Source organism: Gouania willdenowi, chromosome 12 (assembly GCF_900634775.1).
Source record: "Gouania willdenowi chromosome 12, fGouWil2.1, whole genome shotgun sequence".
NCBI classification, from domain to species: Eukaryota; Metazoa; Chordata; class Actinopteri; order Blenniiformes; family Gobiesocidae; genus Gouania; species Gouania willdenowi.
This window is the reverse complement of record NC_041055.1, coordinates 21,229,823-21,247,837: the sequence shown is the minus strand read 5'-3', so window position 1 is coordinate 21,247,837 and position 18,015 is coordinate 21,229,823. Positions and strand designations below refer to the sequence as shown.

The 18,015-nt window shown below is 36.7% G+C and overlaps 3 protein-coding genes across 4 annotated transcripts; all 3 read left to right on the top strand.

Annotated features, from left to right (window-relative positions):
• Nucleotides 1-1,471: 1,471 nt before the first annotated feature.
• LOC114473474 (chemokine-like receptor 1) lies at nucleotides 1,472-3,081 on the top strand. The gene is made up of 2 exons (XM_028463123.1): nucleotides 1,472-1,616; nucleotides 1,733-3,081. Exons 1-2 carry the CDS (start codon nucleotides 1,514-1,516, stop codon nucleotides 2,758-2,760), a joined length of 1,131 nt encoding a protein of 376 aa, XP_028318924.1. The 5' UTR covers nucleotides 1,472-1,513; the 3' UTR covers nucleotides 2,761-3,081.
• Nucleotides 3,082-3,971: 890 nt separating this feature from the next.
• rnf185 (ring finger protein 185) lies at nucleotides 3,972-10,237 on the top strand. 2 transcript variants are annotated; one of them, XM_028462881.1, is made up of 6 exons: nucleotides 3,972-4,394; nucleotides 8,103-8,121; nucleotides 8,227-8,339; nucleotides 9,206-9,260; nucleotides 9,647-9,716; nucleotides 9,879-10,237. In XM_028462881.1, exons 1-6 carry the CDS (start codon nucleotides 4,219-4,221, stop codon nucleotides 9,974-9,976), a joined length of 531 nt encoding a protein of 176 aa, XP_028318682.1. In that variant the 5' UTR covers nucleotides 3,972-4,218; the 3' UTR covers nucleotides 9,977-10,237. The 2 variants fall into 2 exon arrangements, with proteins under 2 accessions (XP_028318682.1, XP_028318681.1); XM_028462880.1 differs by having other exon boundaries at nucleotides 9,647-9,764.
• A 1,919-nt stretch (nucleotides 10,238-12,156) lies between these two features.
• LOC114473163 (tripartite motif-containing protein 16-like) lies at nucleotides 12,157-16,150 on the top strand. Its single transcript, XM_028462590.1, has 2 exons — nucleotides 12,157-12,220; nucleotides 13,793-16,150. Exon 2 carries the CDS (start codon nucleotides 13,899-13,901, stop codon nucleotides 15,561-15,563), a length of 1,665 nt encoding a protein of 554 aa, XP_028318391.1. The 5' UTR covers nucleotides 12,157-12,220; nucleotides 13,793-13,898; the 3' UTR covers nucleotides 15,564-16,150.
• The last annotated feature ends 1,865 nt before the right edge of the window (nucleotides 16,151-18,015 follow it).

Sequence of the window (18,015 nt, the reverse complement as noted above, 5' to 3'; positions counted from 1 at the left end):
TTTTATTCCCGCACTGATAAGGGTGAGCCTGAGAGCATCCCGTTCCCTCTTTGAGAGGAGCCTTGGCCTCCATGGCCGTGCTTGACGCAGGCAGGAGAGCAGGTGGAATTAGCTAGGGCTACCACATTGTGACTAGCAGACGCTAGCAAGAATGGAGCCCTACGTGTGCTGGAGTGTCAGAGACATCGAGGAGCGTATGGTCCAAGACAGCAGTTGGCTCGCTGGTGTCTGGAGGCGTGGATACTGGCAGTATGAAGCTCATCCGGGTTTGTTCACTGCTGTGAGCGCTCGGTCGAAGAACCTGACGTGCCGAAGAGCCTGGAGGCGCCGAGGGCAAGGCATGCTGAGGTCGTGGAGCTTTGAATATGGCTTGGTGCAGAGGTCGGAGCGGGGCGGTCACCGGAGTGAGAGAGCAGCTCGGGACCAACGTGTGTCAGCCAATCAGGGCTTGGTGGATTGAAAAAACTGCTTCTGAGGGCTGCAGGAAGTGTGCATCTCATAGTGAGACATCTCACGAAATATTCTGAAATAAAACAGTTCCAGTACAAGGGACAGTACATGTTTAAGAATATATGCACTTCTTCTGGTATTCCACGTGTCATCACAGGCTGACAAATGCTTAATGTAAAGACTGTGTAAACTCAAATATATCCTCTATGTCTCTACTTAAATTCAAGATCTTCTTAAAGTGATGTAGCACTGGTGGCCTCCATAACACAGGTTTAATCTCTAATTCAGTCCTTGTGAAATAAGCGAGTAAACAGGACCATGCCATCTTAAATTCTTTTTTGTGCTTACTGCAGATTTGCAGATTTACTGGATGTAATAATCATTTATATCAGGAGCCACCCTGCATTTTTAAAAATACATCTTACATATATATATATATATATATATATATATATATATATATATATATATATATATATATATATATATATATAGTGAAAATAAACATTAAGACTTTTAATTTAATACTAAAACTTTATCAGCAGTATTTAACTTTACTCAGTACTAACTCCATCGATCATAAGTATTTATCTTTGTGTGTTTGAATCCTGGAAAGTAAATCAGATTTTAGATGGAGCTCATTGGTGACTAGAGCTCCTGAGATCACCTCACATGGTCCATGCGGGCTACATGGTGCCTGCGGGCACAATGTTGGTGACCCCTGATCTACATATTTAGTTTTAATTATCTGTTTTGATTGTGCAATTATGACTTTTCTTTTGCTTTCATATTTTTTGAAAGCAAGAAATCATGACAGACCGTTCTTATGAAAAACCAAATCAATGTTTGAACATGAAGTGGAATGTGTCTTTAAAAGACAATATGACCCATTAGTTAAAGGTTTTGCAATCAATGTTGCGACATGTGGGTTCAGTCATGAACTGACCATCTGAGTGGGTGATGATGTGGCAAAAAAAAGGGTAGGGGTCCTTTGACATTACAGCATGATTCAAATGTAAAACTAAGTCAAACCTTTAAAGTCTTCCTCCTTGACGTCAGTCTTATGAAGCATCAGCTTAAAAACAGAAGTGAAACATTTCGACCAGTTACAAAGAACTCAGAAAGGCAGCGGACACTTCGCAACTTCTTTAACATCAGGATATTGAGTAAGTACTCAACCCAAGTTTGCTAGTTTTGGGAAACATAATTTATGTTTTTGTATGTAATTGCGTGTTGGGGCAGTTGTTGATGTTTGATACAGTTAATGTGTTTTATCTTGTAGGAAAAGTGACCACCATGGATATGGACTATGTAGAATATGAAGATTATACACTGATCAATGAAACTGAGAATCAAACCAACCCTGTGCTCCTGAGTTTCCATACTTCCCAGTCTTCTTTAACTCATGTTCTGGTGGCGATCAATGTCATCATCTCTGTGTTTGGATTCGGAGGAAATTTCTTAGTGATTTGGATCTGTGGAAGGAAAATGAAATTAACCGTCATCACCACCTGGTATGTCAGTCTGGCCATTTCAAACATTTTGTTCTGCACAGTTTTGCCACTTGAGGTTTTCTACATGATAACGTCACACTGGCCCTTCGGACAGGTCCTGTGCAAACTCACCAGCTCTGCCCTGTTTCTCAACATGTACAGCAGTGTTTTCCTCTTGGTTTTAATCTGCACCGATCGTTGTATCATGGTCTTATTCCCTGTGTGGTCACACAATCACCGTAAAGTGAACAAGGCATTTGGAGCTGTGGCACTTGTGTGGCTTTTTTCTGCAATCCTTACGGTGCCTTCACTGATCATCAGAGAAACAACCGTCCACGGCTCAGTCACTCAGTGCCACACCAAATATATAGACCACGCCAGACATAAGACGGTAGCTTTGACCCGATTCACCTGTGGATTCCTGATTCCCTTTCTGATGATTTTGATCTGCTGTTCGGTACTGTGTGTGAAGATCAGAACTATGACCATGAAGTCGCCAAAGCCATACAAAATCATGGCAGCACTCATCTTGTCATTTTTCTTCTGCTGGGTTCCCTATCATACTTTTGTTCTGCTCGAGTTGGACTTCAAAAACCAAAGCCTGAAAGTTCTGGAGAGTGGGCTGAGACTGGGTACGACCCTGGCTGCAGCAAATAGTGTAGTTTCCCCAGTTCTGTATGTGTTCGTTGGCAATGACTTCAAAAAAACTTTAAGGAAGTCGTTAACATCCAGGATGGAGGCGGCAATGGCAGAAGACCTTCGCACAGGAGGTCTCAGTCACTCAAGGTCCAAGACAATGAATATTATCCAAAGCTAACTATTTCACCATTCACATTGGTTGTAAGTTTTGATAATAACTAATATTTCCCTTCCTCCACATTTAACTACAATTATTTAGATTAAGATGATATTGATATATTTACTCAAAAGCACAAAACAGCAAATGTAATAATGCCAGCTTGTTATCTACACTCCCATTTCCTCTTTTGAGAAAATCCTACAAAAACATTATGATTACATAAGTGTGGAGTTTGCGTGTGTGCATGTGTGTATAGATATTTTGTATAGCTTAGAATGTATTTAACATGTTTTTATTACCTCAGCCAAATGTATTTTTGATTGTATTATACAACATATTAAGAACAGTGTCAAATTATTTTGTATATTTTTACATGTTACACCTGTATTAATAAAAAAACTATATGAATACATTCTGTGTTTCTCTTACCTCACACTGAATTTATCCTGACATTCGTTGTCTGTGTATACAACAAAGCCAGTTTATTGGCAGTTTTTATAGACCTAATGTGTCTTGAAAATGTGCATTTACAGAAAAGGGGTTGAGTTTGCATAACAACTGGAAAATACATTTAAAGGCCATGGCAAACATCACAGTAGCTGACAAAAGCAGTATAATAATAAGGATGGAAAATGAAATCTGTGTAATACATAAATTAGAAGAATTGCAATATATAAAAAATTGTGTACACATGTTTGGCTTTTTATTATATTTTTATGATCTCAATACCCTTTAAGTGCTTTAACCTGTACAGTAAATTGTTTGTAAAGTTTATTTAAAAAAGATAAAACATTGTCACCCTTTTCACTGAAGAGGTTAGTTAGTAAAACCGCATATAACAAGAATTGGTATAAGGTCTGTTTATGTTTTGGTCATTGGATTTTCTGATCAGAAAAGCATATAGAAAAAGCACAAAATAGTGGTTATTTAATTGTCATTTTAAAATTCAAAAATTAAGACTAAAACTCAAGGCTTTTTCATTAATCAGGGACAAGAAAGGATAAGCAAAACTTTGAAAAACCGGTTAATTTTTATTTTCCTCAAAACAAAAACAAAAAAAGTTAATGAAATACACTGACAACATGTTGACTGTCATCGATTATTTTATCAGCACTGATTATAATTTAATATTTTTGTTAATATAATAGCGCCATAAATCCTGCCTGTCAGGTCTCGTTGAGGTTGAAATTGTTCCACCTCACAGGCCACGCCCCCTGCTAAGTGTTGACCGTGAAACCGGTAGAGGAGCTGCTGGCGGATGTGTACACAGTTTAACTAGCTGTGAGCTGTTCTTCGACTCCTCGTGTGTTTCCGTGAGCACATATTTATAAATAATGCTGTAATTAACGCCCTGGACCGTCGCTGTACACGTAGGACTGTTTTTATGCTGTTCGTCGGACTGTTTTAGATCCATATTAGAGTCGTGTGGGCCTCTGTCGGTGTTCGGCGGCGCAGGGAGACTCTGGTCCCGCATTAATGGCCACTGCCGCCCCCCCTCCAGGCTCGGGGTCCGGGGCAACTGAGAATCCAAGTCCTGGTCCCAGCAGCTCGACGGCGGCCGACGGTGGTGCCCAGGACAGCACCTTCGAGTGTAACATATGTCTGGACACGGCTAAGGACGCTGTGATCAGCCTCTGCGGACACCTTTTCTGGTGAGTGTAAACATTATAGTGCCTGTGCCATGAACTAGGACCGTGTCTGGGTATACCTGGACCGTCTGGGTACCCCCTGGCCCATGAGACATGATGACGTAGTAAGAGTTCCTTTTGTCACAACCACAAAAAAAATAAAAACGTTATGTTGCTGCCTTCAAAGATTCTCTCATAAATGCAATTCATAGTTTTCATATTCAATTTACTATATATATATATATATATATATATATATATATATATATAGTAAATACATTTAATAATCTCACGTTAATATTTCATATGGATGTTCAATAAATAAATAAGTAATAATTCACTTAATTGATGTAGGTATAATTCATTTATTTGGTTAAAATTAGAGGAACACAAGGGGAGAACTTATTATTATTATTTTCGTTGCTGGGGGTAATAAGTAACTGTCGCACGTTTTTTGTTTGTTCATATAAATTATTTTCATTTATTTATTTATTTTGGACTTTCACATTAATACAGATTGTAGACAAAGTTAAAATACAAAACAAACAAAAAGAACCAAGGGGCTAAACAATGTACAGATTGAGCAATTGAAAAATATTTTTAAAAAATTCATAAATGAAACAAGTCTAGAGGCATTTCTGCCATTAAAAAAAAAAAAATGTATGAGCAAAAAGTTTAGGCTTGATCCTCCGGTGCGTAAAGTTAGGCTTAGAATTAAAAAACAACATTTATGAATATAGTATTTTACCTAACAAAACAATATTATTTACACCAAAATCAGTCATCTCATCATCAACAAACAAGCATATTAAGTTGAATCCCTTTAGATTAAAACCAAATCTGATCATCACTCCAAAAAACTCTGCACTTTTATGTCACACAGAAATAAAAAATAAAAAAATGATCCAAATCCTGCAACTTCACAAAATACACAGGAACCAACATCCAAATTAAATCTCTGTTTCAATGATACTTTTGTGGCGTAAACATTATTAATAATCTCAAACTGAAGTTATTTCACTTTGGCCAAAACTGAAAAAAGAGGTATTTGCATTGTAGCAGCACAAGGTGATGGATAGCCTACCTGAAATGTATAAGAAAAGTTGATTAAAGGATATTTAAAGATGTCATTTAAGAAAAGCACTTCAGCTTTATTCCTTTGGAGTTGATGTGGCCAATGACATGTGGGTCATTCTCATGAAACCACTAAAATACCATGTCCATAATGATTGTAAATATAAAAATGTGAAATTCAGTTATATAACTAAATATTATAATAAAGACAACATTTTTCCTATCTTGCACAAAGATTAATTTGCAAATAGGAATGAATTATTTTTGTATTTTATAGCATCTTCTGCTGAAATTCTCATCACTGCAAGTCAACCATTTAAATGAAAATATTCTGGGGAAAAATGAATTTAATCTATACTAGATGTTTTCCAAATGGCAGATTTATCATCACCCAAATTTTCCACCTCATTTCTGAAACTCATGTATCATTACCGCAACTGATGTCGATTTAATGTCAATTTATGTAATGATTAAAAATCTAGTAGGAGCTTTAAAATGTGTGTGCATAATATATACTTAATATATACTTTCTGCCTTTCAGGTTTGTCAAATTATTTTGAAAATACCTCTAGGTTTCTTTGAAATAACAAAAATGTTAGATTGCAGATTGTGGAAGGTGTTGCGGTAATGAGAGAAATCAGTCTCAGTCACATAAAAGATTTCATTTAAATATATATGTCGTGTAACTGTGCATGATTGTCAGTAATCAAGATTTTTTTCTAATGATCTTGACGTTTTGAGACCATTGCGGTAATGAGATTTTTAGGGACTTGTTTTTGGAAAATATGATCTAAAAGGTGCTAAATTGTCAGTAAATATTTTAAAATGAATGCTCACAAACATTTAAGACCTTGTTAATAATAATGCCTAAAAAAGAAATGCATTTACGCTTATCTTTTAAAGATTTCATGTTGTAACGCTATGAAACCAAGATTTCATGAGGAATCACCCATGTAAAGACATGTTCATAAATGGCTTTTAAAACCCAAGAATGATGTTGAGCCTTGATTGAACTCGAACAGAGTAACACATTTTACTCAGAAAAAGTTTATATGATGAGACCAACATAGTCTGAATATTTTCATGTAGTGTTGGGGTGAGAATAATTCTCTATTACTATGATATTAAGGTTATGTTACAGCTACAGTATGAAATGGTTTGGTATAAGGCTAAAGTTAAGGGCAATTGACCTATTTTTGAGCAAGTTTAATGACTGTGACAAAAGGAACTCTTCCCAGTCGCTGTGTGGACACAAACACCTTTACTTACAAAATATGAAATACTGAACCACTGGCCTATAACAATATATTTTTATTTCATAGCTTATTTTATATTAAAATTGGGGCTATAACAATTAATCATAAGGCAGTTAAAAATCAATTCATAGGTATTACGGTTCACATCAATACACTGAAAATTGAATCACAGTACTTTTTTTAATCTGTTTATCCTCTTGTCCAGAAGTGGAGGCGGCGGGCGGAATATCCTATTACTCTCTTTTTGGCCGCCTTCTACTCTTAAACATGTTCATAAATGATTCCTTACCCCTTTAGCAGTGAAAGAATATCTGCAATATTACGTGAATATCTGTAAAAGTCACGTTTTTCTATTAGCTCTGTCTGCTAGCGCATAGCATCTACTCTTCACTGCAAGAATAGCTGCATGCCAACCAACCACTGTGTTACCAGCGCCCTCTGCTGGTCAAACAAATATCTGACATAAATACAGGGCAATTACTGTTTTTTTTTTTTTTTTTAAAGTCCAATTGTTAAGGCACAAAATACATTTTCAGTTGCACTTTTAAAAATAGAAAAAACTATTATGCAGTTTTCCATTGTTTACAATAGAACCAGAATTTAAATTAATAGGCTTCTTCTTCATTTGTATTATTCCTTTATTTATTTCATTCAAGATTTATTTTTAGATAAATTGCATTGTTTTGAATAGTTCATCACAGGAATCTTTTGCCAAGGAAAAATAAGGTTTTTTTTTTTTTTTTCCAAAAAAAAATCATCATTTGTCTACAGTCCCATTTTGTAAAATAAATCGTGAGAGAATCGTATCGTGAACCCAGTATCGTGAATCGTATCGGGAGTTGAGTGAATCATTACATCCCTAATTAAAATGCTCATTTTAGGAGTCACTGCTTTTGCTACTTCTCAAAACAGCGTGAAAAGCACAGTTAAGATGGATTACTGAGTACGTCCTAACCCACACCTTCCCCAAAACAAGCCACACTACAGAACTCACAATATTTTTAATTCAAATAAAGTCTGACCAGAAAGACCATTCTGGGTTAAATTTGTGTTTGAGTGAGTTCTGTAGTGTGGCTTGTTTAGGGGAAGGTCTGGGTTTGAACACTCTCAGAAATCCATCTAACTGCTTTTCATGTTGTATTTTGATACAAAATAATCTGTAAAATATTAATAGAAAACTCGGTATAACTTGAATTTCAATAAATTGCCCAGCTCTACCAGTTAGCATAGCTTTGCTTTAAAATGCAAGAAGAAATGTGTTTTTAGTTTCTGAATCTGTATTTTCTTCAGATGTGACCATATTTATCACCAGCTGCTTCTGTATAGATCTTTCTTTGGGAAGTTTGCTAAGTCTAACCAAATGTCTTTTGTCTTCTCTCTATCTCTATCTCCTCTTGTTTAGTTGGTCATGTCTGCATCAGGTAAAGTAGAACTCCTTTATCACCCAACATTGTGATTAAATGTCCATCATAGTGCATTGTTTTAAATGTGCTGTTTGCTCCACATTTCTGTTGTTCAACATGCAGTGGTTGGAGACGAGACCCAACAAACAAATGTGTCCAGTCTGCAAAGCTGGCATCAGTCGAGACAAAGTGATCCCTTTGTATGGACGAGGCAGCACAGGTCAACAAGACCCCAGGTGTGCATATTAGTCCTGCAGCACATGTCACGCTAACCTTAGCCTTTGATGTGTTGCATCATCACAGTCCTTCCTGTCATACTGGAAGGCCTTCAAATGCTATCTATGGACAGGATGTCTTACCACCAGTTATTCATCTTGATAGATTAAAATTAGGGATATCCAGAAGCGTAGGCGGCGGGCGGAATCGCCTACCACTCTCTTTCTGACCGCCTTCTACACTTAGACATGTTTATAAATGATTCCATACTCCTTTAGCACCGAAAGAATATCTGTAATATAACGTGAATATCTGTAAAAGTCAAAATTTTCTGTTAGCTCTATCTGCTAGCGCATAGCATCTCTTCTTCACTGCGCAGAATAGCTGTATCCCCAACTGAACAAAGCACCCTCTGCTGGTCGAAAATAAAAATCTGGCGGCTGCAACTGAAGGCAAACAAGCATTATCTCTAAACATTTCCCCATTAATATAATAAATCTTTACATTCACAACATTACTGAATTCAACTAAATTAAATAAACATGACCTTTTTTGAAAGATTCAACAAAGCTTGTAAGAATAACTCAAATTTGAAAAAAGTAGATTTTGTAGGTGAGAAAATACATCATGCTAAGAAAAGTGCTACAAAATAGACAAAAGAAAATCCACAATTACACTAATATAATTCATTAAATGCCACCATATAGCATCATTTTTGCAAAATTTTCAGGAGGGGAGGGGCATGCACCCCCCCCCCCCTCCCTAGGTAAGTTTTAGCAGGTGCAAGTTTTAGCCTTCTATTTTTTTAAGCCTACTGCTGTATTTTTTCTGGACAACGCTGATTAAAATGAATGTTTTCTTTTGATTTGTATAAAAAAAAAAACAGAGAAAGAACGCCTCCACGACCTCAAGGACAAAGACCTGAACCTGAAAACCGTGGTGTAAGTACCTGCTTGTTCTTATTGCTTCCATACATTGCATCGTTATATTTCTACCACAATAATAATTGTGAGTCCTTAAAAATTTCTAGTAGTTTCCTAGTTTTAACACCATTCGTGAGGTAATATTATGTACTCATGATGAAACTATTTCATACTTTGGCGTAAGTGCCAAGTTCTCATTCATTAACAGACTCGTCCCACTGGGTCCTATTACACGTTAAAGGCTGAAAATGAAACGAGTCTCCAGAGAATGCCCACAATGCAGCACTGTACTGATTCAGATTTTGTCATGTTCTTTTGATATTATTATTTAAAAAAAAAAGGTGAATATAAACTGTTTTAAATTAAAATTCTTAGTCTTTTCTACTTTTTTCCTTTTTTTTCAGGGTTTTCAGGGCTTTGGCTTCGGTGATGGAGGTTTTCAGATGTCATTTGGAATTGGTGCTTTTCCATTCGGTATTTTTGCTACTGCTTTTAACATCAACGATGGAAGACCTCCACCAGGTTTTTCAAGTTTTAAATGCATCACCAGTTCATGCTTAATGTGTATTTGAAAACCTGTAGAAAAAAATAGATAAATAAATAATCATCTGCTCTTGTTTTTTTTTCTTTAAACAGCAGCCCCAGGGACTCCACAACACATGGATGAACAGTTTCTGTCACGACTTTTCCTGTTTGTCGCTCTGGTGATTATGTTTTGGCTCCTAATCGCATGAATTCCATAAAAAGACGACCACATGACCATTATTCATGTTGCATTTTATTGTCTGTACCATGATTAGCGCAAACCCATGAATCTCCCACTAAATTTAATGTTTTGACCTCTCAGTCCAAGCTTTAATCAAAATTGAAAATTAATTTTGTTTGTTCCACTTAAAAATACACATTCACTCTCTGTTTCTTAAACATAGAAAAAGACCCAATGTTTCTAAACATGGCAGGTTTTGGGGAATAAAACAGTATCTATTCTTGATGAATGCTGTTGAATTATAAGCACATGGTTATTAGGTAATGTTGATTTTTTTTTTTTTTTTTTTTTTTTTCATTCACTACAATGATGCTTCATTGGAAGCTATGGTATCAACTAACAATTGTCGCTTTTAATTTTTGTCAGGTTTTTCCAGCAATTGCTCTAAAATAAATATTTTTTTCCAAGTAGCTTTAATTTTAGACACGCTAATTTTGCATGTTAGCTTATGAACCATGAAACTTATGAGAACAGTGTTCACCATTGGAAAAACTTATTTTCTGCTTTGTTCATTGTATGAAACTGTAATTAGATGTAAAATACTGTAATTATTCAAAATGGTTTGTTGTACATTGAAAAACTTTTGTAAATGTGACAATAAAACCATTTAAATAATAAAGTTGACAATGATCCCTCTGTCTTAGTTTATTTCAATGTGCTGGTAAACAAATGTAACACAACACTGATGTTTGTTTGTTTGTTTGTACATTCTTTAAGGAGGTAGATTTTAATTTTTCAATTAAAAAAACAATTTTTCAATCAAAAAAGGTTTACTACAATCAAAAATATCTATTTTAAATCAAAGAAAAAAGTATTCAGATGCAAAAATATGCATTTGAACACTTCAATTGTAAATGAAAATGAAAAGTTGTAGTTTTTTATTGAATAATAAAGACACAAATGAACCTCCATAATTATTCTCTTTGTGCTATGAAGAAGAAAAAAAATTTCTTCACCTTCTTCCAGAAACTTTTAATTGAACAGGTGACAAGAGTAGTATGATATCAATGAGGTTAATTCTCAGTATCAGGGCTGCAGACCGACATTGTAAAAAATACAGAAATAACCTTTTAATTTGCTCAACTTAGTTTTTTGGTCTTGCATTGTTTCTGTGGAGTGAGTCTTTTCAGTGCGGGAAGGGAAGGAACCATTGCAGGAACTGTTGATCCTCATCTGGATGTCTGTAGAGTGCTGTTGTCCTGAACCTGTCAATTAGGAGATGGCGTGCTTTGGGAAGAAACATTTCCTCACGTCTTTGTTTACATTCAGTGTTTGCGGTGGGTGTGATATGAGGGCTTAATGGCTCCTCAAGTCTGACTTCCATGAGGTATCGGTCCTCCAGGTTCTGCTATCTTCTCTTGATAGCAAAACATGGATGTGATTATGGGTCCTGGAAAACCTCTGTCTTGTATGTATTAGTGCCACAAAACACTTGGGTTGATTAGCCACTGGCATTTGCATAGACAGTGCAACATTTAACTACATACAATACAGTAAGTACATGTTTCTTAAATATGACGAGTCATGTTCTCAAGACTGTAAGTGAAAATATTTCCATTCTATTACTCAAAATAGTATCTTTATCATGGATTTTACTATGGCACAATCAGATTATTAGTAATTAATGAGTGAATAATAATCTATTTGCCAGCCAACACATTTAACAGATGACAAGGCCTGCCCTGTATTGTTTTGTGAAATAAAGACTATTTTGTAGCTATTGTGTATCAAAAACAGGTTACAAAGACTGCATCAATGCTTTCTGAAACATGAGTATTTTGTTTTCATTAAAGATGAATTAATTAATATAATCATTTTTTTTTTGTTGTTGTCTATTGCTTTTTATTCATGTGTGAATGTATCTATCATTTATTACTGTTTCTTTTCACCTTGTGTCATATTTTCTATTTGGAGCCATTGTAGCAAAAGTAATTTCCCTGGCATTATTAAAGTAATTCTGAGAACATGCAAACTCCACACAAAAATACCTGGCCTACTTTAACTTTTACCTAGTTATAAGGGAGCAATTTTCCCCACAATTTAACCAATAGGTATGGTATAGAAGACTGGTGGATGAGTACAAATTCCATTTTTTTTTTAACAACGCTGTCTAAAACACGGGAAAGCAACCAAGTTGGCAACGCCGCCAGCGTGTTGGCCTTTGTGGGCATGCGCACTGCAGTCAGATGCGATGGTTGTGTTCCTCCGCCGGGTGAGTCTCTCACTCTCCGTGTTCTAACATTGTTTTTTAGGTTGTTGTTTGTTCACATGTGACTTGTTTGTGTACATGAAAAAACAATGTGTTGGAGTTTTCAGATTGTTTTGTTTAAGGTACTAATTTTTTGTATTTTAGCACAAGTGCTAATATGTTAGCCATGTGTAAGTGGCAACTATTTTACCTGGCGACCGACTTCTGTTAGCATTTTGGCTATATGTTGCAACTGCCGGTAGATACTGTAAAAGTGAGCCAGAATGCTAAGCTGTCGTCTTTGATGCCGTGTTGCTTTTATTAATGTTGTACAGGAGGTAAAAGTGTTAATATTGTGTGTGTGTGTGTGTGTGTGTGTGTGTGTGTGTGTGTGTGTGTGTGTGTGTGTGTGTGTGTGTGTGTGTGTGGCTCTTGTGTGGGATGCACGTTTCAATATTGAGTCAATATTCTCATATTAAATAGCCTTACATTAGTTATCCTTACATTAAATATCCGTACAAGGATTACAAGGATCAGGGACAAGGACAAAAAGTTTCAAAACATCTGATTTCGACCAAATCTAGCTGATAAAACAAGCTTTAGTCAGATATGCCAGAGACAATTTACCACTGAAAATAGTTTGGAACTAGGGCTGGGTATCGCCAGGTACCTCGCGATACGATATATCACGATATATATATATATATATGTATAATTTTTTTCTTTCCTCGATCACGATACAACCATTCTGCGATAATCGATTTATCACGGGGGATTTCATCCACGATTCGTTACGATATCTGTGTCACTGAAGCAATTCCGAATTTATTGATTACAAAACATTGTCAATAAATTTCACATGAACGACCGTCAAGTAAAACAAAGTGTACACTACACAGTGACTCTCCTTAACACACACTGACCACAACTACTCCAATGTCCTTGTGTTATGTTTAAGTCTTTAAGGGAAGACTGATGAAAAATATTGCGTCTCCAAAATATTGTTTATGTTTGTGGAAATGAACTTTAAATCATTAAAAACAAAATGAATGCAGAAAATACTCGTTTCAGTGCTAGTATTATCAACTTATCTGTAAACATGGACACATATCAGTGCTGCTTCAAAAGCAGAATGAACTTGTTTTATGAAAACTGGAAAATTTCACTGAATATGAAAAATAAACATTTGAGTCAGTGCATTATAATATAAACAACTGGGTGGTCTATGAAAACCTTGGCTTACCACCATGTGTAAATTTTAACTTGAACCTGCACTGCAGACAGCACAAACATTTTAGTGCTAATACTAATATCAATTTGTTCTTTTTAAACTTGAAAACCTTAGAACATTTAACTTGTGCTTAGTACTTAACTTGTGTAAAAAGGTTTAAAAAAACAATTAACGATAACGTAACAAGACAAAAGATCGTGGTATATCGCTCTATTGATATGTTGCCTCACCCCTATTTGAGTGAGTAATCTTAACCAGAGTGGTGGTGTTTATCACGCCATTCTGTTTGAAGCTAACAGACTGACTTTGTGACAGTTGGATTGTTTTGACTGAGGACTATCTCTTTTATTTTATTTGTCATACAGGTATTTGCATTAAAGGCCTGAAAACCCCCCAGTTTTGTCTCTCGTCTTTGACACTCAACACACACACACAACGCAGACAGTAGGACCCAGCACAGAGACTTCTAAAATGGCTGAGAGAGGAGTCCAGCTACAGCTACAGAGCGAAAGCTTCTCCTGTCCCATCTGTCTGGAGCTCTTGATGGAGCCGGTGGCCATTCCCTGTGGACACAGCTACTGCAGGAGGTGTATCAGCAAACACTGGGATGGAGAGAACGAGAGGATCATGTACAGCTGTCCTCAGTGCAGAGAGACGTTCACGCCGCGGCCTGTCCTGATGAAAAACACCATGCTGGCAGAGTTAGTGGAGGAGTTGAAGAAGAGCAGGCTTCAGGAAGCTGCTGGAGATCCCAGCTTTGCTGCAGGTGGAGACGTGGCCTGTGATTTCTGCACCGGCAGGAAACGGAAAGCCTTTAAGTCCTGTTTAAACTGTGTGGCCTCTTACTGTGAAAAACACCTTCAGCCTCATCATGAAGTCACTCCTTTAAAGAGGCACAAATTGGTGGATCCCTCCGAGAAGCTCCAGGAGACTATCTGCTTTCGTCATGACGAAGTGATGAAGATGTTCTGCCGCACCGATCAGCAGTGTATCTGTATTCTCTGCTCCATGGAGGAACACAAAGGCCACGACATAGTTTCAGCTGCAGCGGAAAGCAGCGAGAGGCAGAAGGAGCTGCAGGAGAGTCGAGCTGAGATCCAGAAGAACATCCAGGACAGAGAGAAAGACATGGACATGCTTGAGCAGCAGCTGAAGAGCATCCAGCTCTCTGCTGACCAGACAGTGCATACCAATGAGCAGCTCTTCACTGAGATGATCCGACTCTTCCACAGAAAAAGCTCCAATCTGGAGAAGGAGGTCCGATCCAAGCAGCAGGTGGAAGTGAGAGTGGTCCGCGTGCTTCAGGAGAAGCTGGAGCAGGAGGTCAGTGAGCTGAAGAAGAGAGATGCTGAGCTGCAGCAGCTCTCCACCACTGAGGACCACGTCCAGTTTGTCCACAGCTACAGCTCCCTGTCAGCGCTCAGCGTGTCCACACACACACCCATCGTCCTCACTGCTCCCGTCAGCTGCTTCCAGCAGGTGACGTCAGCTGTGTCAGAACTCAGAGATCATCTCCACTTCATCCTGACGGAGGACCGCACCAAAGCGGGTGAGACTGCGGAGAACGTGGATGATTTAGAGCCGACGAACAGAGCTGGATTCTTACAATATTCACAGGAAATCACTTTGGATCCAAACACAGCGTACAAAGAACTGACATTATCAGATGGAAACAGAAAAGTAACGCACACGAATGAAGATCACCAGCCTACCGATCATCCAGACCAGTTCACAGTGTGGGACCAGGTCCTGAGCAGACAGAGTCTGACTGGTCGTTGCTACTTGGAGGTGGAGTGGAGAGGGAGAGGAGTTTGTGTAGCGATCGCATACAAAAGCATCACCAGAGACGGTTGGGGGAGGGAATGTGGATTTGGAAGTAATGACAAGTCATGGACTTTGCAGTGCCTTCAAAACAGCTTCACATTTTTTCACAACAACATCAGCATTGATCTATCAGGTCCTCATTCCTTCAGGGTAGGAGTGTACGTGGATCACGCAGCAGGTGTTCTGAGCTTCTACAGCGTCTGTGACACATCGACTCTGCTCCACAGAGTGAACACCACCTTCACTGAGCCGCTCCACCTCGGAGTTGCTCTGTATTACATTGGAGACGTTGTTGAGCTCTGCAAACTGTAACACACTCCAGGGTTGGGGTCGCGTAATGGATCATTAATTACAAATATGACATAATTATGATTGTAATTGAAGTAATTTGTTTCCGTTTTAATCATAATTGAGTTCAGATGATTAGTGAGGACGCAGGAGGCGTTAACTCCTCTTACACCGTTTGTCCGATTCTGACAATCAAGCTGTCGAAACATTCAGAAAGTTCCTGAGATTTAGGATTCTTGTGCTTTCAATTGTGACTTTTTGTTGACTTTTCACCTCCGATCCCGTTTTTAGAGTTAAAATCTTTGCAAACAAATTACAAACCATTCGACCTAAAAATATTGACAAAAACTGGCACCACCACAAAGATGTTTTTCATGGATAAGGAAGCTTATGAAGATAACCGAGACGAAAAACACGTTGGATGATAGATATAACAGTGTATTTTACAGCTGATTTAAGACATAGGTCAAAACCATCCTGTTATTGTAAGAGATGGTAACAGAAAGCTAACACAATATAGGTATTTATTAAAGACTGTGTAATTATGATGACTTGTAATTGAGATTGCAATTGTAATTGAGGGGAAAAAATTATTTTAATTAAAATATGAAAAATTGACTTGTATTTAAATGTGAATAATTGAATGTATAGTTGTAATTGACCCAGACACACACACACAGGTATGTGAATGCTTTAAACTTTATTCACCAATCAATCCTTGTTCTGTAACGTTGTGTTTGATGGAAACATGTTCATCTAAACCTGTTTGACTCAAATCAAATGTATTCCATGTAATAATGTTCACAATATCAGCATTATAATTGACAGTACTTTTCATGTCAGAATAGGAGCATGTTGAAGACCGACTTTTATTATACATGCCTTTTTTTGTTAAAAGAATGTCCAAGTGGATGGTCGCCTATAAATTCTGCAATTTTTTTTAAAATTATTATTTTATAACATTCTAACAGGTACAAAGTTATTAAATTAATTTGGTTTGTTACAAAAAACAATTTTGTCTGTTACAGATGTCAATAGTTTAACATATGTTTGATGTATAGGTGTCTGTAGTTTTTATCCTTGCGTTTAATTTGAACAATAGTATGACATGTTTTTGAATTGTCATCCAATGAGTTCCACAACCTGATCCCAGTGACAACTAAATATCTCTGTTTAAGTAAAGTGCGAACAAATGGAACACAAAACTTTCCTTTCCTCCTGCTGCTTTCATCTGTTATTAGTATAAATTTATTATAAATGTGCTCTGGAACTCATTTATTTTTGATTTTCACCATGGTCAAGAACATTTTTAGCTGGACAAAATCTACAAATTTCACCTAAAATGTGACGTCTTGTCCAAAACCGAAAATGAGAAAACAAAGGCCGAACACTGAAATAAATGACAATTATTAGTATAATCACATTTGTGGCTACAGGAATGTGTACTAACCTCACAACCTTGTAACTGAATGAGTTAAAGTTTTTGCTTCATAGAATAAATCAATTAAAATATATGAAGATAATTATCATATTTAGCAGTGATATTCCAATAATATGCATTGTAAAATAAGAAAAAACAAAATCTTTAATTCATACATTACTGCAGACATAGTTTTATTTTAATGCGGCCCCCAAAGTAAATGTACAAAATGACAACACAAAACAAGAGCAACAATGCATTAAAACACACAAAGAATTGCAACATTGCAGGAAAATAAAGTAAGACGAGAAAAATTCACAGAAAATACTCCAAAAACACACGGTACTAACAAACAAGCAAAACGACAACAAAAATTACTCCAAAAAAATGCAAAACGACAGCACAAATACACAATATGACTCCAAAAAAATGTGTATTTTACAGGAAAAATACACAAAAGGACAACAGAAATGCACAGAATGCCTCACAACGAGCAAGACAACGACAGACATACACAGAATGAGAGAAAAACACAATTACTATAAAACAATTTGTTCTTTCCTGTATTAATGCTCAGATCGCTCATTATTATTAATGCTGACATGAATGTTTTTTGGCCCTGCTGTGGTAAAAGTTGCATACCTCTGCTTTACTGCATACACAGCTTTAGTCTCTGTATTTAGGATCCTTTCAGGCTTTGATATGAGCAGAACTATTGTTATCATTGATATAAAGCGCCATCTACTGCTCTTTCTTTGGTTACTGCATTGATGATCCTGTGCTTTGGAAGACTGTTTGGTAGTGTTCATTTTTAAAGTCAATTTTTATTTAGTTTTAGTCGGTCTTAATTACTAAAATGCAGCTTAGTTTTAATCAAAATTGAATCTTCAGGATTATTTCAGTCATAATCTAGTTTTAGTCAACTAAATACATCAATATTTTAGTCAACTAAATCTGTTACATATATAGTCAACTTAATTTATATAGAGAGTAAGAGTTTATGCTTTTAAAAAAAAATATCAAGCTGATATGAGACGGTATTAATGTTTGTCAATA